The sequence below is a fragment of the Oncorhynchus masou genome, chromosome 18, assembly GCF_036934945.1.
Source record: "Oncorhynchus masou masou isolate Uvic2021 chromosome 18, UVic_Omas_1.1, whole genome shotgun sequence".
Lineage (NCBI taxonomy): Eukaryota > Metazoa > Chordata > Actinopteri > Salmoniformes > Salmonidae > Oncorhynchus > Oncorhynchus masou.
The window spans coordinates 39,811,916-39,833,950 of record NC_088229.1 but is presented as its reverse complement, the minus strand read 5'-3'; the positions used below and the strand labels follow the sequence as shown (position 1 = coordinate 39,833,950).

At 45.0% G+C, this 22,035-nt stretch overlaps 1 protein-coding gene across 1 annotated transcript; it reads right to left on the bottom strand.

Moving 5' to 3' along the window:
* Positions 1 to 394: 394 nt before the first annotated feature.
* On the bottom strand, positions 395 to 16,030 carry dalrd3 (DALR anticodon binding domain containing 3). Its single transcript, XM_064923284.1, has 13 exons — positions 15,640 to 16,030; positions 14,233 to 14,537; positions 13,735 to 14,042; positions 13,393 to 13,451; positions 12,629 to 12,730; positions 6,284 to 6,348; positions 6,038 to 6,096; positions 5,520 to 5,602; positions 4,996 to 5,122; positions 4,058 to 4,116; positions 3,314 to 3,427; positions 2,896 to 2,964; positions 395 to 2,575 (listed from the first exon to the last, which is right to left on the bottom strand). The coding sequence occupies exons 1-13, from the start codon at positions 15,868 to 15,870 to the stop codon at positions 2,456 to 2,458; spliced, it is 1,701 nt and encodes a 566-aa protein (XP_064779356.1). The 5' UTR covers positions 15,871 to 16,030; the 3' UTR covers positions 395 to 2,455.
* Between the last annotated feature and the right edge of the window lie 6,005 nt (positions 16,031 to 22,035).

Below are 22,035 nucleotides of genomic sequence, written 5' to 3'. Positions count from 1 at the left end.
AAAAAAAAAATCACTCAATTTGACATACAGAGAACATAAAGCACGATGTGGCAGGACCAGCTAATGACGAGGAGAGGGGCTTGAACCACCAATTACTCTCTATAGCCGTCAATGTGGATACGTTTCTAATTGCGTGGCCCCGGTGTCCATTTTAATTGCCTTGCGTGAACTTGAGCATCCACATATCTTTTTATATAAGCGCTACGATGGGGGAAGTGATCTGATATGGCCTACAAATTAATTATACTCATAACCACTTATTTCCGTAATCCCCAGGCGTTATGCAACCATCTATAGACTTGCCCCGTAACTCATCACACTTAACATGAACAAATAGCTGCACACGGTGCTGCAATGTGGTACACACACACACACACACACCTTAACACGCATCTTAACACACACGGCAGCGGGGTCACCGAGGTCAACACTCATTTATTGATCTAGGTGGAAAATATATTGGCCCAATGCACAGTTGACAACATTGTGGGAGAGAGTGAGAGTCCGTGTAAAGCTCAGGTCACCATAAAAACACAAAAAACGTACACAATAACAACAGTCCAAGATATGGCACAGAGCGACAATGGAAAACTGGGATCTGGGACAGTACTGTATAGTACTTTGGCACAACAGAAGTACTGTGGTGGTGGTGGGTTAGTCTATGTCACATGTATCATTCCATATATATATTGTGGTATCCCAGGTCTACCCCAGGGGATGGTAATAGAGGGGAGGTACGTGAGGCGACGTTGGCTCCCTCTGCTGGGAATACGGGAGGGTGGGCACCCCGACACGGACAGCTCTAAGTGGAGGTGATTAGAGGAAAGTGCCAACCACCCGTGGAGGCCAAATACCAGCAGCATACCACCCTGCATACCACTGCTGGCTTGCTTCTGAAGCTAAGCAGGGTTGGTCCTGGTCAGTTCCTGGATGGGAGACCAGATGCTGCTGGAAGTGGTGTTGGAGGGCCAGTAGGAGGCACTCTTTCCTCTGGTCTAAAAACAAAATATCCCAATGCCCCAGGGTAGTGATTGGGGACACTGCCCTGTGTAGGGTGCAGTCTTTCGGATTGGATGTTAAACGGGGGTCCTGACTCTCTGAGGTCATTAAATATCCCATGGCACTTATCGTAAGAGTAGGGGTGTTAACCCCGTTGTCCTGGCTAAATTCCCAATCTGCCTAATAATCCCCAGTTTACAATTGGCTCATTCATCCCCCTCCTCTCCCATGTAACTATTCCCCAGGTTGTTGCTGTAAATGAGAACGTGTTCTCGGTAAAATAACGGATACATTATTTTTTTTTTTTTTTTAAGGAGCACGGTGGCACACCGCGGGAGTGAGACGGACACCGGTTAAGAGAGAGAAGGAAGACCGAGCAATTTCTTTGATATATTTGTTTTTGTGGACAATAGCCCCCCGTCTCTGTGTCAATCTCTGCACGCTCAACCCAACACCCCACGGTTTACCACAATATATATATATATATAACTGCTACAGTTGGGGTATTTGTATATATATATATATAATACTGACACAGCCAGTTCCAATGAAATATATATATTTGTATTATTCAAGTAGGAGGGGAAGGGAGAAGGGGACAGTAAATGGCTCATGGTGGCCAGGAGCAATATCTAGTGATGAGGACGGGGGCAGTGCTTACACGGTGTACATACAGTGTGTGTAAATACTGTATCTATGGCTCTAGGGCAGTGTCTGTTAGCGGAATAGTATCTATGATATCGTAGAAGGGAAGACCGAAGACAGGCAGATGTTCATCGTTTCAGAGGCAGTGAGGGTCTCTGGTAGAGGCTGCATCTGTGGTGCATCAGAGATACTGGTGATACGTCTGGGGAGACCAAGGCTTCACACAGGGGTGCAAATTATCTCTACAGTTTCTTTCATCAACAGTAAATAGACTGGGTGTAATACCAGGTGTATGTCACATATACATAAGAGGACTTCACAGGTTAAGTGGGGTGGGGGGATAAAAGCCTAATAGCTACAGTACAGTAGTAAAAGTGACATTTATATGTGTATTTCATGTAGGGGTTAGGCTAGTGATAATTTCCGGCAGTTATTAGGCCTTATATTTGGGGCAGTTCATGGGGCATAGTTGGAGTATTTGGGGGCATTTGTTGGGGCTACAGTTGGGGGATTTTTGGGGCTACAGTTGGGGCTATATTCGGGGCTATATTCGGGGCATTTTTGGGGCTATATTCGGGGCTACAGTTGGGGTATTTTGGGGGCATTTGTTGGGGCTACAGTTGGGGCTATACAGTTGGGGCTATATTCGGGGCATTTGTTGGGGCTACAGTTGGGGCTATATTCAGGGCTACAGTTGGGTATTTTGGGGGCATTTGTTGGGGCTACAGTTGGGGTATGTTGGGGCTATATTCGGGGCATTTGTTGGGGTATGTTGGGGCTATATTCGGGGCTACAGTTGGGGTATTTGTGGCTATAGCTGCCGGATGGGAGGAAGGTGAAGAGTATCCAACGCGCGATGGTAGAGCTCTCTCAGTGCTCTCAACAACTGCAGCCGACAGAACATCTGATTGAAGAGGTGAGGCAACGGCTCCTTTAGAGAAGGGAAGAGAGGGGGACAGAGAGAGAGACAGATTGAGGTTAAACGTTATGGACTAAACTATGAACTTTAGTCCGTTTAAATCCAAGTCAGCTGTGCTGTCTGCCAGTACGCCATGTTTTCAGGCCTGGTATGGATGACCAGAGGCTATTAACACATGGATCTCTATGTGTCAAACAATAGGGGGCATCACACATGCAAACATTTATTTAGTTCAACATACTGCGAGACACATGCTCTAACAGTGTACTGTCTACTAACTCTAACCTAATTTAACTACCAGACAGAAAGAGGTAAAATGACTGGTTACTCACCCCAAGGACGTGGACTCTGTTGTAATAGGAGCTAAAATCCTTACTGAGAGACACCAGGAACTTGCAGATCTGGGAGACACATTGCACACGCATTAAACATACATTGAATGAGCATTCATTCACCTATATCAACTAGGACCAGGACGACACCTTTATCGCGATACTCGTTAGTATCGTAGCAAGGAAACAAAACATGAAGCAGACCAAACTTCTTCAGGAAAATGGCGCTAATGTTGGAAACAAACATCGTTATGTTGTCATCCAGAGTCACATTTATTTATTTTCCAAGTTACAGCACACAATATTTTACATACTGCAGGTTTATAAAGGGCCAAAGAGTTTGGTCTGCTTCGTGTTTTCATTTTTGCCATCAACTGATATTTCAATACACTACAAATATATCCTTTTAAAACCTCACCTGTTCAGTCTTCAGGTTGACTCTGGCCCCTCCATCACACTCCAACGCCTGTCCTGATTGGTCGAGAAGCTCAGAGAATGGAATGAGGTAATTGAACAGAAGAAGCCACTCCCCCTGTGAAACAGAAAGAGAGACACAATCTCTAGAGGACCTAAGTAGAAATTAAACACAGATATTCACAAAGCGTCTCGGAGTAGAAGTGTTGATCTTGGATCAGGTATTAGGATCAGGTATCCCCCCGTCCATCTAGTTATGACCTAAAAAGGTCAAACTGAAAATATAAATTTTTTTACCCCCAATTTCATGGTATCCAATTGGTAGTTACAGTCTTGTCTCATCGCTGCTACTCCCGTACAGACTTGGGAGAGGCGACGGTTGGGAGCCATGCGTCCTCCGAAACACAACCCAACCAAGCCGCACTGCTTCTTGACACAATGCCCACTTAACCCGGAAGCCAGCCGCACCAATGTGTTGGAGGAAACACCATGCACCTGGCGACCGTGTCAGCGTGCACTACGTCCAGCCCGCCACAGGAGTCTCTAGTCCACAATGGGACAAGGACATCCCTACCGGCCAAACCCGACCCTAACAATTGTACGCCACCCCATGGGTCTCCCGGGTGCGGCCAGCTGCGACAGAACCTGGACTCGAACCCAGAACCTCTAGTGGCACAGCTAGCACTGCACCCCTCGGGAGGTCCCAGGTCAAACTGATCCTTGATCAGCACACCTACTGTGGGCCTACCTCTTCTTTTAGAGCTGAGAAGTCCAACTGGGAGCCCTCTGGGATTTCAGGGTAAAGTCCTGTGGGAGGCAAATACATGGGAACTGAACATGCACCGTGACAATCAAGGTTGTATATGTTTATATTGCTTGGTGTGGACTAGTACTCATATACAACATGGTAGTTTGTGGTCCTGTGTGGCTCATTCGGTAGAGCATGGCGCTTGCAACGTCACGGGTCGTGGATTCGATTCCCGCTGGGGCCACTAACACACAAAATGTATGCACATATGACTAAGTCGCTTTGGATAAAAGCTTCTGCTAAATAGTATGTAAATATGGTTCACGGCGTCGTGGCTGAACAACATCAACATACAGCTGGCTGGTTATACGATGTACCGGCAGGATAGAACAGCGGCGGTCTATGTATTTTTTGTAAAAAACAGCTGGTGCACGATATCTAAGGAAGTCTCGAGCTATTGCTCACCTGAGGTAGAGTATCATCATGATAAGCTGTAGACCACACTATCTACCTTGAGAGTTTTCATATGTATTTTTCGTAGCTGTTTGCATATCACCACAGACTGAGGCTGGCACTAAGACAGCATTGAATGAGCTGTAATTTTTACTGCTGCTCTTTAATTACTTGTTACTTTTTTGTCTCTTATTCGTATCTGTATTTTTTGTAACTGCACTGTTGGTTAGGGCCTGTAAGTAAGCATTTCACTATAAGGTCTACTACAGCTGTTGTATTCGGCGCATATGACTAATACAACTTGGATTGATTTGATATTATTTTATATTGGTAGTGTATGTACAACTGTGTGGTTCCGTTGGGTGTGGAGGTGTTAGATTGTGGTTGGACTAGAAATATACAGTACCGTGAGTCACTACAGATAAGCCAGTCAGTCACGTCTACTAAATGACCATATCATCATCGTGTTGCCTTGCGTGTCTCACCCTTCTCCATGCCTCGCTCGTAACTGTCAAAGAGGGTGTGGAGCCGAGCACAGTTGTACATGACAAAGACCCCGCCTCTGGGGCCCTTGGTGGACACACTGCCTTCCCTCTGCACGTCCAGGGTGACCTGTGTGTTAAAACAGTTGTCAGTCTGACAGTCAGCTCTGACTCAACACAACACCAGCCAGGCACAAGCCCTCTGGAGAGCAATGTAGGCCAGCACGCTACCAGTTCACACACACACACGATTATCGGTGTGTACAACTGCACACACACACATAAACACAATGCTCACTTAACCCGGGGAGGAAACACCGTAGACATGGCGACCATGTCAGCATGCACAATGCCCGGCACGCCACTGGAGTCGCTAGTGCACAATGGGACAAGGACATCCCTGTCGGCCAAGCCCGACCCGAACCCGGACAATTGTGCGCCACCCCATGGGTCTCCCGGTCGCGCCCGGCTGCAACAGAGCCTGGACTCGAACCCAGAATCTCTCTAGTGGCACAGCTAAGACTCACCGGGCTCATATGGACTGTTGAGAGCAGCTCAAACCTCACAGTGGCTGAGGTCATGACCTTGATGATGTCATCCCAAGTCTGGCCTGGAAAATGATTTGGAGTATTAAGGAAAGAAATCACATACCCTATTCAATTGTGGAAAAAGTACTCAAATGCTCTACTTGAGTAAAAGTAAAGATACCCTAATAGAAAATGACCCAGTAAAATAGTACTTGAGTAAAAGTCTAAACATATTTGGTTTAAAATATACTTAAGTATCAAAAGTAAATGGATTTGCTAAATAAACATAAGTATCAAAAGTAAAAGTATTCATTCATTCAAATTTCTTATATTATATTATGCAAAAATATAAATAGTAAAGTACAGATACCCCCCAAAACTACTTAAGTAGCACACTAAAGTATTTTTACTTAAGTACTTTTCACCACTGCCTAATCATACAAATCAGTGTGTCTCATACACATTAAAAAGTTCACACGCGTTACAAAGTGCACTTCAGACAAAATGAGCACACTCACCTTTGACTTGTTCTCCGTACTTCATCTCCGAGGCCTCCTTCATCTGCACTCTTCTCAGTCTATAGGACAGGGTCGAACAAAGACCCGATGAGACAGACACACATACAGAGGCTCGAGGAGATCTGAAGAGACTACATTTGAGATGTGAAAAGACTACCTCCATGCAGACGGTGGAGAACAGTGATATACTTTAGGTGCTGGGGACTAAAGAGAAATCAAATGGGTAAAACTAGATGTAGTTCTTACTGGAGATACTGGGCCGCACTGAGGTGACTTCCAGGAGTCTTCACTGGTCCACAAACGAGATGCCTCTGAGAAACAGAAAGAGGGAAAACCGGTTCCCTTATAATGTATCTGGTTGCAGCCGGGATAGGTTGAGAGACTGTTTTGTGGATGCATAAAGCAATATTGTCAACAGTTTCACATTTGAGTAATTTAGCAGACGCTCTTATCCGGCGCAACTTACAATTAGTGCATATCTTAAGATGGCAAGGTGAGACAACAACCCATCACAATTGTTTTAAGTACATTTTTTCCCTCAACAAAGTGTTTCAATCAGAAAAGTCCATGCTATTAGAACCGGTGCCTTTTTCTTTCATTTTGGAGGGGCGCCTTGAGAGTTATTTAAAGCTGCATTATGCAGAAATCACGCCCTCATTTCCTGGTTGCTAAAATTCTAATAGTTTGCCTAATTTTAGTTAATGTGACAAAACAATCAACTATAGTGTAGAGAACCATTGTAACATCTAAAACGCTGTGAAATCTATTTATATAGCGCAAAATATTGTTTGAAGCTCGTGTACAAAACCGAAAGTAAAAGACGCAAAAACTAAACTTAAGAACTGACAGCATAAAAATAGCGCACATAAAGCAGATCTACTGCTTCTTAGACTTGCTTTCAATGAGAATGACAGATCTACAACACACATTTCTATGTGAATTTGGTCGGGTCGCCCAATAAGTTACATATTTTAGCTTTAAAAAGGTACTCTTCAAAGAGTTCGGGTTTCAGACGTTTCCCCCTTTACTTTAGGGGGAAGCTTGTTCCACCATTGGGGTGCCAGGACAGAGAAGATCATTGACTGGGCTGAGTGGGAGCTGCCATCCCGTAGGAGTGGGAGGGCCAAGAGACTATAGGTGGCAGAACGGAGTGCTCCGGTTGGGGGTGTAGGGTTTTGAGCATATCCTGAAGGTAAGGGAGGGGCCGTTCCCCTTGCTGCTCCATAGGCAAGCACCAGGGTCTTGAAGATGATGCGAGCTTCCACTGAAAGCCAGTGGAGTGTGCGGAGGAGCGGGGCGACACGGGAGACCTTAGGAAGGCCGAACACCGGCCGGGCTGCAGCATTCTGGATCATTTGCATGGGTTCGATGCAGAGCATGTGAGCGGAGTTGAGCGCTCCCATGTCCTTTCCAACCGCTCCGTTAAAAACCGCTCCGCACTCACAACAACAAAAAACATCCGCTCCATTCATTAAAATAACAATTTTACCAACACCCATCTATTTTTCTCACTACCCGGACCTACCATTTGGTTTTGAAGTATTGAAACCAAATCATATGGATTTGAATGAAAAGTATTTGAATAAACATGAAAAGCTGAATGTAAGAAGAGCACATAATTTAAAATAGGATTACTAAACAGCACTCTAAATAGGTCAGGAGCCAGACAGGGAGCCTAAGAAGGAATTATTTAGGCTCTATTATTTCAAGGCTTTTGCCGACAAATAAATACACAGTGAAGCATTTGCGAGTGTGACAATAGGCTGGTTGGGACATAAAGCGTTCACCATTTTAAACAACATTTTGTTGTGTTAAATCATTGTTGTCTATAAATTGTGCATATACTGTAGGCTGTGATTTACTTTGAATTAAATACAAATTAAATGAAAAATGACTTGTTAGTGCATTTGAATTCCTTTTTAGAATACATTTTTAGGAACACCAGTTTGGCCAGTCTGTGGTTTTAGGCTTATGTGATGGGTTGTGCCGTGTCGGAGATCTTTGTGGGCTATACTCGGCCTTGTCTCAGGATGGTAAGTTGGTGGTTGAAGATATCCCTCTAGTGGTGTGGGGGCTGTGCTTTGGCAAAGTGGGTGGGGTTATATCCTTTCCGATTGGCCTTGTCCGGGGGTGTCCTTGGATGGGGCCACAGTGTCTCCTGACCCCTCCTGTCTCAGCCTCCAGTATTTATGCTGCAGTAGTTTGCGTCGGGGGGCTAGGGTCAGTTTGTTATATCCGGAGTACTTCTCCTGTCCTATCCAGTGTCCTGTGTGAATTTAAGTATGCTCTCTCTAATTCTCTCTTTCTTTCTCTCTCTCGGAGGACCTGAGCCCTAGGACCATGCCTCAGGACTACCTGTCATGATGACTCCTTGCTGTCCCCAGTCCACCTGGCCGTGCTGCTGCTCCAGTTTCAACTGTTCTGCCTGTGATAATTATTATTTGACCATGCTGGTCATTTATGAACATTTGAACATCTTGGCCATGTTCTGTTATAATCTTCACCCGGCACAGCCAGAAGAGGACTGGCCACCCCACATAGCCTGGTTCCTCTCTAGATTTCTTCCTAGGTTTTGGCCTTTCTAGGGAGTTTTTCCTAGCCACCGTGCTTCTACACCTACATTGCTTGCTGTTTGGGGTTTTAGGCTGGGTTTCTGTACAGCACTTTGAGATATCAGCTGATGTACGAAGGGCTATATAAATACATTTGATTTGATGGTGCCTGGAGAGTCAACCAGTAGCACTGTGATCACTTGGCTACATAGCTGATGCCTGCTGGACTGTCCATTAATCACTGTACTCCATTCTGTTTGTTTATGTTTTATCTGTCGGCCCCAGCCGCACTCAGGCTCTGTGTGTAGTTAATCCGACCCTCTCTGCCTAGTCAACGCCATTTTACCTGCTGTTGTTGTGCTAGCTGATTAGCTGTTGTTGTCTCACCTACTGGTTTAGCTAGCTCTCCCAATCAACACCTGTGATTACTGTATGCCTCGCTGTATGTCTCTCTCAAATGTCAATATGCCTTGTATACTTGTATCAGGTTAGTTATCATTGTTTTAGTTTACAATGGAGCCCCTAGTTCCACTCTTCATACCCCTGATACCTCCTTTGTCCCACCTCCCACACATGCGGTGACCTCACCCATTACAACCAGCATGTCCAGAGATACAACCTCTCTTATCATCACCCAGTGCCTGGGCTTACCTCCGCTGTACCCGCACCCAACCATACCCCTGTCTGCGCATTATGCCCTGAATATATTCTACCATGCCCAGAAATCTGCTCCTTTTATTCTTTGTCCCCAAAGCTCTAGGCGACCAGTTTTGATAGCCTTTAGCCGCACCCTCATACTACTCCTCCTCTGTTCCGCGGGTGATGTGGAGGTAAACCCAGGCCCTGCATGTCCCCAGGCACCCTCATTTGTTGACTTCTGTGATCGAAAAAGCCATGGTTTGATGTATGTCAACATCAGAAGCCTCCTCTCTAAGTTTGTTTTACTCACTGTGAGATTTCCATACCCAACTATAACATTTTCCGTCAAGATAGAACTGCCAAAGGGGGAAGAGTTGCAGTCTACTGCAGAGATAGCCTGCAAAGTAATGTCATACTTTCCAGGTCCATACCCAAACAGTTCGAACTACTAATTTTAAAAATTACTCTCTCCAGAAATAAGTCTCTCAATGTTGCCGCCTGCTACCAACCCCCCTCAGCTCCCAGCTGTGCCCTGGACACCATTTGTGAATTGATTGCCCCCCATCTAGCTTTAGAGTTTGTTCTGTTAGGTGACCTAAACTGGGATATGCTTAACACCCCGGCAGTCCTACAATCTAAGCTAGATGCCCTCAATCTCACACAAATCATCAAGGAACCCACCAGGTACAACCCTAAATCTGTAAACAAGGGCACCCTCATAGGCCCTCCAAATACACCTCCGCTGTCTTCAACCAGGATCTCAGCGATCACTGCCTCATTGCCTGCATCCGCTACGGATCCGCAGTCAAACGACCACCCCTCATCACTGTCAAACGCTCCCTAAAACACTTCAGTGAGCAGGCCTTTCTAATCGACCTGGCCCGGGTATCCTGGAAGGACATTGACCTCATCCCGTCAGTTGAGGATGCCTGGTCATTCTTTAAAAGTAACTTCCTCACCATTTTAGATAAGCATGCTCCGTTCAAAAAATGCAGAACTAAGAACAGATATAGCCCTTGGTTCACTCCAGACCTGACTGCCCTCGACCAGCACAAAAACATCCTGTGGCGGACTGCAATAGCATAGAATAGTCCCCGCGATATGCAACTGTTCAGTGAAGTCAGGAACCAATACACGCAGTCAGTCAAGAAAGCAAAGGCCAGCTTCTTCAGGCAGAAATTTGCATCCTGTAGCTCTAACTCCAAAAAGTTCTGGGACACTGTGAAGTCCATGGAGAACAAGAGCACCTCCTCCCAGCTGCCCACTGCACTGAGGCTCGGTAACACGGTCACCACCGACAAATCCATGATTATCGAAAACTCCAACAAGCATTTCTCAACGGCTGGCCATGCCCCCCCCCCCCTGGACCCGTACAAATCAACCTGGACCCGTACAAATCAGCTGGGCTTGACAATCTGGACCCTCTATTTCTGAAACTATCCGCCGCCATTGTCGCAACCCCTATTACCAGCCTGTTCAACCTCTCTTTCATATCGTCTGAGTTCCCCAAGGATTGGAAAGCTGCCGCAGTCATCCCCCTCTTCAAAGGGGGAGACACCCTGGACCCAAACTGTTACAAGTTGTCAAACACGTTCTGTCGAAGTTGAGCTTGAGGTGGTGGGCCGACATCCAAGCTGAGATGCGTGTCGCCACCTGGGTGTCAGAGGGGGGAGTATATGAGTGTCATCTGCATAGCAATGACACGCCAACTGGTGAGAGCGACCTGCCAGGTGGGATGCAATCCAGGACTGTGCAGAGCCTGAGACGGCCAACCCTGAGAGGGTGAGAAGGAGGATCTATTGGTTCACGGTGTCGAAGGCAACGGATCGATCTAGGAGGATAAGAACAGAGGGGAGAGAGTCAGCTTTGGCAGAGCAGACACAGAGGAGAGCGGACTCAGTTGAGTGAGTGGCCTTAAAAAATGACTCGTTAAGGGTCAAGAAGATCATTCTGAGAGAGACAACAAGAGAGTTGGTCAGAGACAGAACAATCAAGTGTTTTGGAAAGAAAAGAAAGAAGGGATTACAGGTCTGTTGTTTTTGACGTCAGAGGAGTCGAGTGTTGGCTTCTTGACTCTGGGCATCTTAAAGTCAGATGGGGAAACGGTCAGGGATGAGTTCATGAAGGAAGTGAGGAATGGGAGAAGGTCTCCAGGGATGGTCTGGAGAAGGGACGAGGGGATGGGGCCAAGTGGGCAGGTTATCGGGTGGCCGGACATCACTCATGGCAGGAAGAGAGAAAGGAGAAAGAGGTCAAGGCGTCGGGTAGTTCTGTGGGGCCAGTGGGCTCAGTAGGTTGAGTGAATGAGGAGCGGATGTTGTCAACCTTCTTTTCAAAGTGGTTGATAAAGTCGCCCATAGAGAGGGAGGGAAGTGGAGGATTAAGGAGGGAGGAGAAGGTGGAGAATAGTTTCCCAGGGTTGGAAGCAGAAGCTTGAAATTTAGAGTGATAGAAACTTGGTAGGCATCGGCTGATCCTCAAGAGTAAGCACTTGGTACTTGGATCAGTCATCAAAACAAATGTATTGGTGCACCCAGTGGAGAAAGTAGATGTAATTTCTTCCCAGTTCAGGACATCCTATGCATACACGTGCTTGCATGGGAGTAACAGTAACGACATGTCATTTAGCTGTGAAAATGTCTTACCTTTTCATCCGATTGTCAAACAATTCACTTTAAAAAGTAGGCTACCTGCGCACATTCGTCCGGTGTAATTCCAGCATCAAAAACAGTGCGCTGTGCACCCGCCATTTGGTGAATGGAAAGGGACGTCTCTCAAAACACCAAAACGTGTAATGTCATTCTGTGATTGTCATTAGGGACCCAGTTCACAGCCTGAATTGATTGATGTGTCCACTGTTGTCCGAGCGGTTCTCAGTCTCGGCAGCCAGTCATCTCTGCCATGGCAAAATGTTTGTGTTCATCTCCAACCACACTGCATTTTGAAGCGTATACCACCCGTTTTCAAGACTATTCGCTCATTTCTCATGCTGCTGACAGGCGGTAATGATAAATGATTGTGAAATAGCCTAGTTTTCTTTCCATCTTTGTTTTAATTATTGTGATAGTCTCATATTTTACCGGTAAGCTGTTTCGACACTATTTATTTTGCCGGTACTCTGTACTTTCACCCCTGCGTGCACATCTATTGGTTAGTATGGTGAACAGTGGAGGATGCTGACGGGAGGACGGCTTATAATAATGGCTGGAACGGAACAAATGGATTTGCATCAAACACATAGAAACCATGTGTTTGATGTATTTCATACCATTCCATTGATTCCCCTCCAGACATTGCCACGAGCCCGTCCTTCACAATTAAGGTGCCACCAACCTGCTGTGATGGTGAAGTACAGATCACCATTATGTGGTAGTTTAATGTGTCGTTGTGTCAAGCAAACCTGTGTCACTGTTGCACCACTGGCTCTCCATAGCATCGCTATCTGCTGCTGACGGAACTCATCCTGACAGGAAGTGACATGTACCGCGGTTGCTGTGGATACCTAGGTCAATAAGAGATGTGAAAACCTAACATGAGACGTTATAGTAGTCCACGGCCATAGATATAGTATTTCTATAGTAGTACACAGCCATAGATATTGTATTACTATAATAGTACACGGTCATAGATATAGTATTACTATAGTAGTACACGGCCATAGATATAGTATTACTATAGTAGTACACGGCCATAGATATTGTATTACTATAGTAGTACACGGCCATAGATATAGTATTACTATAGTAGTCCACGGCCATAGATATAGTATTACTATAGTAGTCCACGGCCATAGATATAGTATTACTATAGTAGTCAACGGCCATAGATATAGTATTACTATAGTAGTCCGCGGCCATAGATATAGTATTACTATAGTAGTACACGGCCATAGATATAGTATTACTATAGAAGTCCACGGCCATAGATATAGTATTACTATAGTAGTACACGGCCATAGATATACTATTACTATAGTAGTACATGGCCATAGATATAGTATTACTATAGTAGTACACGGCCATAGATATACTATTACTATAGTAGTACATGGCCATAGATATAGTATTACTATAGTAGTACACGGCCATAGATATATTATTACTATAGTAGTACACTGGTAAAGCTTGATGTTTAAAGCGTTGGGGAAAAGAAAGCTTGACTCACTGTGCAGTCTGCAGTAGCCCTGTCCAGTTGTGCCAGATGAGACACACTGTCTCTTTGCACTGAGGACAAAAATTACATGAATTATGTTACAGACAGTCCTTAAGTCAAATCTATAATGGACTGTTAAGCTATGGAGGCTTTATTTCCCTCGGCTACATTAGAGTAAGTTTCACATCTAAAGACGCCATGTTATAGACTTACTTCCATATGATATAATTCCATTGTATTGACTAATTTGACCCAAACCTTCTGTCTTTGCCAATGAATGTGTTAATCACAGGTTAACACGTTTACAACCAATCCCCAGGTCCTAACCTAGGTCAAAGATCCTTCATGTCTCACCTGTACAGGTACCCAGGCTGGGGTCATACCCTGGCAGCTGCTCCTCCTGAAACACCCTCTTCAAGTTCACCCTGAGCGTCCCCCACTCCTTCTCTCCCTCCATCTTCTTTGCTTCACTCTCTCGCCTTCCTCCATCTGTCTCCTCTCTTTCTTTGTACGGAGAATTCTGTAAAGCCTCCAACATCTTCTCCTCCCTCTCGTCATTGGTCCAGCTGACCGGCACTGACGGCCAATCGACGCCAAGTATTCGGAGGAAGACAATGATGTTGCTATCTTCAGGCAGCACAGGGCAGCAGGACACAGTAAACCTGAGAAAAACAGGGACGTTACCAACACTGATATATGATATGGTGATAATGCAAAACCCTCTATTCTCAGTATAACACATATTTAACCAAGATGGCACATACCGCAATGAACATACACAACACGGATACATACAATGTACTGGACAGTGACATAATGCCAGATGAGTTATCAAGCCATGTCCTAACTCACCCCTGTCTCCTCAGTAGCGCCCCTAAGTGGTCAGTCAGCAGCACGGTGCGTAGTTGCCCCAGCGTGAGTGTGTCCGGGGAGGGTAAATTAGGTTTGGGGTGAAGGGCCGGGCAGTTGAGCACCACACCCCCCTGTCTCTGGCTAAGAGGCTTCAGGTAAGCCGACACTCCACTCAGGACCTTCTGAAACGCGGCAATCCGGTCAACCCGCACCCTCAGCCCCTCTCCCATGACCTCCCCACCAGCCACAGGGAGAACCCCACACCCTTTCAGGGACAGCACTCTACCCATCACTGCTGGGGGAACCTAGACACAAACACATCACACTTACATACTGTCCATGGATAGCAGACAGTTCTTCTCAAATTCAGTCAAAAACAATATTGCAGTAGTATTAGCCTTCTGCCTTCAGTGGGATAGACCTAATTTGCCTACTGCATGAGTCTGTTCGTGTTCTCCTGCTCAGACGTTGCTGGCATATGCCAGATCTTAAAATGCCTGGATAGGTCATTTATGTATCAGCTAACCACATCATATGATATAGCAATCTGGTGCCCAACGGCACAGTCGATGACGCATGCAACGTCTGAGCAGGGAATGCAACCATGCAACTACTTTGGTCACTATCCGCTGCTCAGACCTTGCATGCATCAACCAATGGTTGAGTTCCACGTCATCGACTGACAGATTGCTATAACATATGATGTGGTTTTCTGATACATTAAATACCTATCCAGATTTGGCATGCGTCAGCAACGGGTTTCCATTAGTTACCACAGTCACAAAGCCAAAATTGTCTATCATAAAAGTGTATGAAAACAAACACTTCGTTTTTTGGTCTTAATTTAAAGTTAGGCATAACATTAGCAGTGTGGTTAAGGTTAGGTTGGAATTCACACTTTAAGAAAGAGAAATTGTACAAATAGGCGGGATTTATTACTTTGTGGCTGTGACCTCGCAAAGCCTTGGCGATGCCATGCAAACATCGTCTCGCGAGATGATAGACCCCATGTAAAAACACGGTGCCACATTTTGCTGTGAGTGACCCACATTAGATTTGTCCAGTCAGGGGTTAATAATTTTTGCCGCAGGGTTTAAATGTTTTGTCGATGAGGACAATGTCAACGGTCTCAAATATGAAAACGTATTAATTCAATTTTGTTTACAATCATCAAGTGGATGTTGAAGATAGGTCGGGGTAAAATAATTAGCCTCCACATCTCTCAAGACTCTTCAACCTGTCAAAAAGAAAAGCGTGTGCTGTCAACTGTGTGTGTGTGTGTCTGTCTGTCAACCCATGCGTTATAACCAGTGTATCCAACTGCAAATAATTCAAAGTAAAAATATAATGGGGTTCAACTGAATTGAATTAAATAATATTAAGAAGCTAGCTATTTAGCATACCGACCTGTCCGTCTGCATAAAGCGTATTCAGCACCGTAGTGGGTGACAAGAAATCCCTGTTTTGGAGATTCTTAGCGCTGCTTTCTTTAAACCAAAGCTTCTCCGGCTCACTCGAGATTCTGTCACTGCTACCCTGACCGGCATCGGGAACATTTTCAGGCTCTCCCCGTAGTGCGGAGCCCAGAGCTTGAACGGTACGGGTGATTCGAAACGGTGTCTCGTCAATGTTCTCCATCACTAACTCACAACCTAATCATCACTTCAACTGAGCTAAACGGTATAGTAATCATTTGTGTTTATGACAGCTAACTTTTCAAATAGACAAAACATTTGTTCCTCTGCTCTTGTCGATCGATCTGGTATTGGCTGTGAATGACTGCATGATAACCACAATGCGGAACTGTAGAGTGCAAATGTTGTTTCCCTAAGTCCCGTTTCCTTGTGAAGCAGTGCAAAAGCGCGAGTTTATGGCGCCATATTGTGTGTGGCAGTGTTGGCCGTTTCGCACAATCTATGAAATTCATAGTAAATTAACTTTCATCAACAATGTTGGTCATTTAATGGTGATTCTTCAACTACGGGCACTTCTATGTCCTCGCAGTGATTTTATTTAAATTATTATAATTGTTATTCTTTATTTGTTAAGTTCACACTACAATCACCCCATACTTTTTCTTTCACACCTCTTTATCAAGTATTTCTACTATATTTTCCTATGAGAAAACATTATATAATGTGTAATTAATTAATGTTATCTACTAGAGGAAGATTACATTAAATCTATATCAATATGTATTGTGAGTATGCTCTTTACATTGTTTTTAAACCAAATATGTGGTTTCCACAACTGAGGACAAATTCCTCATTAATAAAGTTTTTTGAAGAGAATGTTAATTTAGTTACCATGGAAACATATTGTGACAGTGTATCACATGGCTGGTCATCTCCACTGCCTCTGATCAAGAGGACTCACTAAACACAAGCTTTGTTTGTAAATTATGTAACCCTGGCAAACCATACATTTAAAAAAACTTGAAAATGGTGCCATCTGGTTTGCTTAATATATAAGGAATTTGAAAATATTTATACTTTACTTTTGATACTTAAGTATATTTTAGAAATTACAGACATATAGAAACAAAATAAAAAATGATCCTATACGATACCAGGAACATCTGCAAAAGACAGGGAGAAATACTGGAAATAAAAAGAGAAGGGAGAAGTGAAATCTATCTCTGAGCTTACAAAGCAGAACAAAGAAACAACAGAAGGCAATGGAAATGCAACCAATGGAAAAGAAGACCGACTTTAAAGAGAAAAGTTGCAATGTAGACCTACCTATCAGGAAACACACCCCCTCAGTCACCAGATGACTTGCAGCCAGAACATGAGGCCAACATACCTGACACTGATGCGTGCCCTGATACTCCTTCCTCATTGTCTGCAACATAAATGAGTAGTCGAATACTTGCTGGAAGGAAAAATGTTGGAAGAAGTCTCTCAAAAACATACAAAGATCTTTACATGTCAAATGTCAAACTTGATAATGCTTTGCAGAAAGCTGAGAAATTCAAAAAAGGTATGATCGACTGATGAAGAAACTGGTGAGACAAGAGTCCACAAAGACAAAACAGCAAATGATGGAAACTCTAAAGAACCTGAGAAGGATTTTGTTTCAAATGCCATCATTGCAGAGTTAAAGCAACAAATTGACCAGTGCCAAGGACAAACAAGTGGCTTCAAAAATGCTCAGTGGCAACATCCTGAGAAAGTATGGAATGGCCAAAGCCGCAAACAGAAAATGTTGATTTTCAGCAAAAGCAATGAGGACAAATGGAAAACAATACTCCAGGAAAAATCAGTGTAACAGAATTAGCACTGCCAGGCTCGCGCCCAGGCTCTGTCGTAACCGGCCGCGACCGGGAGGTCCCGTGGGGCGACGCACAATTGGCCTAGCGTCGTCCGGGTTAGGGAGGGTTTGGCCGGTAGGGAAATCCTTGTCTCATCGCGCACCAGCGACTCCTGTGGCGGGCCGGGCGCAGTGCGCGCTAACCAAAGTTGCCAGGCGCACAGTGTTTCCTCCGACACATTGGTGTGGCTGGCTTCCGGGTTGGATGGCGCTGTGTTAAGAAGCAGTGCGGCTTGGTTGGGTTGTGTATCGGAGGACGCATGACTTTCAACCTTCGTCTCTCCCGAGCCCGTACGGGAGTTGTAGCGATGAGACAAGATAGTAGCTACTAAAAACAATTGGATACCACGAAATTGGGGAGAAAAAGGGGTAAAATTCACACACACACACAAAAAAAAAGAGAATGGGGGAGTGCTCGGTCCTCCTTTTCCTGTAGTCCACAATCCTCTCCTTTGTCTTGATTACGTTGAGGGATAGGTTGTTATTCTGGCACCACCTGGCCAGGTCTCTGACCTCCTCCCTATCTGCTGTCTCATAGTTGTCAGTGATCAGGCCTACAACTGTTGTGTCATCTGCAAACTTAATGATGGTGTTGGAGTTGTGCCTGGCCATGCAGTCGTGGGTGAACAGGAAGTACAGGACGGGACTGAGCACGCACCCCTAAGGAGCTCCAGTGTTGGAGGGGCTCCAGTGTTGAGGATCAGCGTGGCAGATGTGTTGTTACCTACCCTCACCACCTGGGGGCGGCCCGTCAGGAAGTCCAGGATCCAGTTGCAGAGGAAGGTGTGTAGTCCCAGGGTCCTTAGATTATTGATGAGCTTTGAGGGCACTATGGTGTTGAAGGCTGAGCTGTAGTCAATGATTAGCATTCTCATGTTGGTGTTCCTTTTGTCCACGTTGGGAAGGGCAGTGTGGAGTGCAATAGAGATTGCATCATCTGTGGATCTGTTTGAGCGGTATGCAAATGTGAGTGAGTCTATGTTTTCTGGAAGAATGATGTTAATGTGAGCCATGACCAGCCTTTCAAAGCACTTCATGGCTACGGACGTGAGTGCTACGGGTCTGTATTCATTTAGGCAGGTTACCTTAGTTTTCTTGGGCACAGGGACTATGGTGGTCTGCTTGAAACATGTTGGTTGTACAGACTCAATCAGGGACATGTTGAAAATGCCTGTGAAGACACCTGCCAGTTGGTCAACACATGCCCAGAGCACCCGTCCTTGGAAACCGTCTGGCCCAGCGGAATTTTGACCTGTTTAAAGGTCTTACACACGTCGGCTACGGAGAGAGTGATCACACAGTCGTCCAGAACAGCTGATGCTCTCATGCATGCCTCATTGTTGTTTGCCTTGAAGTGAGCATATAAGTGATTTAGCTCGTCTGGTAGGCTCATGTCACTGGGCATCTCGTGGCTGTTCTTCCCTTTGTAGTCTGTCATGGTTTGCAGGCCCTGCCACATCTGACGAGCGTCGGAGCCGATGTAGTACAATAAATCTTAGTCCTGTATTGGTGCTTTGCCTGTTTGATGGTTCGTCTGAGGGAGTAGCGGGATTTCTTATAAGCGTCCGGATTAGAGTCCCTCTCCTTGAAGGCAGCAGCTCTACCCTACTCTACTCTATCTCAGTGCAGATGTTTCCTGTTTCGGGTTGGGGTATGTATGTACAGACACTGTGGGGACGACGTCATCGATGCACTTATTGATGAGGCCAGTGACTGATGTGGTGTACTCCTCAATGCCATCGGAGGAATTCCGGAACATATTCCAGTCTGTGCTAGCAAAACAGTTCTGTAGTTTAGCATCTGCTTCATCTGGCCACTTCTTTATTGATCTAGTCACTGGTGCTTCCTGCTTTATTCTTTTCTTGTAATCAGGAGGATGGAATTATGGTCAGATTTGCCAAATTGGGGGCAAGGGAGAGCTTTGTATGCATCTCTGTGTGTGGTGTAAAGGTGGTCTAGAGTTTTTTTCCTCTGGTTGCACATTTAACATGCTGATAGAAATTAGGTAAGACTGATTTCAGTGTTCTTGCCTTAAAGTCCCCGGCCACTAGGAGTGCCGCCTCTGGTTGGGCGTTTTCCTGTTTGCTTATTTCTTAATACAGCTGACTGAGTGAGGTCTTAGTGCCAGCATCTGTCTGTGGTGGTAAATAAACAGCTACAAGAAATATAGATGAAAACTCTCTTGGCAAATAGTGTAGTCTACAGCTTATCATGAGATTCTCTACTCTATACTCTATTTCGTGCACCAGCTGTTGTTTACAAATATACACAGACCCCCCCCATCCCATAGTCTTACTGGAGTGTGCTTTTCTATCTGTAAGCAAACAGTGCAGCGTATATATCCCGCCAGCTGAATGCTATTCATGTCATCATTTAGCCACGATTCGGTGAAACAAGATATCACCGTTTTTAATGTCCCGTTGGTAGGATATTCGTGATCGTACCTCGTCTAATTTATTGTCCAATGATTGTACGTTGGCAAGTAATATTGATGGTATAGGCAGATTTCCCACTCGCTGTCGGCGGATCCTTCCTGTGTCCTCTATACCTGTGTCTATTTCTCCTGAAATGACTGGGACGTTGGCCTTGTCGGGTATCTGAAGTACATCCTGTGCGTCCTGGTTGTTGAAGAAAGAATCTTAGTCGAGGTGAGTAAGGTGAGTAATCGCTGTCCTGATATCCAGAAGTTATTTTTTGCCGTAAGATACGGTGGCAGAAACAATATGTACAAAATCAGTTATAAATAACGTGAAAAACAAACACAGAATAGCAGAATTGGTTCGGCGCCTGTAAAACGGCTGCCATTTCTTCCGGCGCCATCTTCCTTTACCTTGTGTAAATACACCAGTGAAATCCAGGCAGTTCACTTTGGTGATTCCCACAAACAGGTGACCCTCCACACCTGTGTTGGATATACCACAAATGATACAGTTTCACTTTGGTCACTGAGCTCGTCTATGGGGCATGACCCCTCTGCTATCTGGGCCCATCTCTCAAAAACACTGGCCTATTTCCTTGAGCTCTGCCCATTGGCTACTGCTGTACACTTTGTGAGTGCAGGTCAGGATAGGTCTACAAAAAAATATCTGCTATCTCTCCACCCTTCCCTTTGAAATGGGCTTCCAGAGAGTCACATGGAATCTCCTAGAAGCCGGACATGGAAAAGACCCAGCTGATGTGGTCGGCGCAGCTAACGAAAAGCAGATGGAATTGTGGCACGAGGCAAGGACCTCCCATATGGAAGAACTGTATTTGAGGAACTGTCAAAAGATCAGTCAGGCTACAAGCTCTTATATATCTCAAGAGGAAGAGAGAGAGAGCATGGGGAACCTCCCACCTGGAGACAATCCGTGGGGCAATGAAGATACACCAGGTAATCATTGTGGGTCATTTTATGTCAAATCTCACATTTGTTATACAAACATATTATCACTACATTATGTGTCACTAGACTATGTTAACGTTACATATTCCAAATGTGCATAACTTTTAGAATTTCCTGTGTTTCCAGATTGTCACCGACAGTCCAGGAGAGAGAACTTAAGAGGATACTCAGTTGCTTCTGTTCCTTTCCACATCACTGCAGCTGTTTCAGCCCACAGACTGGTTGAGAAAAAGTGCGAGTCGGACCATGATGGAAAATCCAACACATCTCACAACGCCTTCCAGCCCATTGAAGATCTAAGTGAAACATTGATCGGAAAATGGTTTTGTGGCGGAGTATGATCAGGACGTTTACCCTGGTGTTGTGCGAGACGTTCACTGGTATCGTGCGAGACGTTCACTGGTATCGTGCGAGACGTTCACTGGTATCGTGCGAGACGTTCACTGGTATCGTGCGAGACGTTCACTGGTATCGTGCGAGACGTTCAGTCATGTTGGCTCGAACTGTTTTCTTGAAGCCCCGTCCAGTGACCAAAAGGCACGTGGAGCAGGATGACGTGGTCTGGGAGGAACATAAAGCTCTCTTTCTAAGCCTTTAGATACCCTTGGAAACTCACTATACAGTACATAAAAAGCAGGACATAAAATCATACATAAAATAAAACAGGTGCAGCTCTCAATGAACTCTTCCCTCGATATATAGGTGCTAGAAGTTCTAGTTGTTGCATCGAAGTGTAGTCAATGACAAAACATTGTTCTCGTGTTGAAAAGGTGCTAGGTCCAGTGTTTTGGAAGTAAGTGGCGAACTTGGTAGATGGTATAACAACATTGCAATGACAGTTTTATGTGGTTTTTCCTACTTGTTCAATAATGTCACAAGCTCTTTTAGAGCTCTATCTGAATGAATTCTCATCAGAAAGCCTTTTTGGTATAGAAACTCAAGTGGTCATAATAATTCATCCTGTTCTCATGGCGGGTGCCAGAAAATGACTGTGTATGTGTGTGTATATATATATATATGTGAAGGTTGTCAGTCTAGGAACAAAGGGCTGGTTCAGGCTCATTGGTTCAGGCCTACAGTCAGGCTAATTTGAGCAGTAGCCTACA

Bases quoted from the DNA above. Each gene is read 5' to 3' on its own strand.
- dalrd3 (XM_064923284.1), bottom strand. From the start codon at position 15,870: ATGGAGAACATTGACGAGACACCGTTTCGAATCACCCGTACCGTTCAA. The intron at 4,117-4,995 runs GTGAGACACGCA...TGCCTCCCACAG, and splicing joins CGAGCGAGGCATGGAGAAGG to GACTTTACCCTGAAATCCCA. The intron at 2,576-2,895 runs GTGAGTAACCAG...CCTTCTCTAAAG, and splicing joins ACAGAGTCCACGTCCTTGGG to GAGCCGTTGCCTCACCTCTT.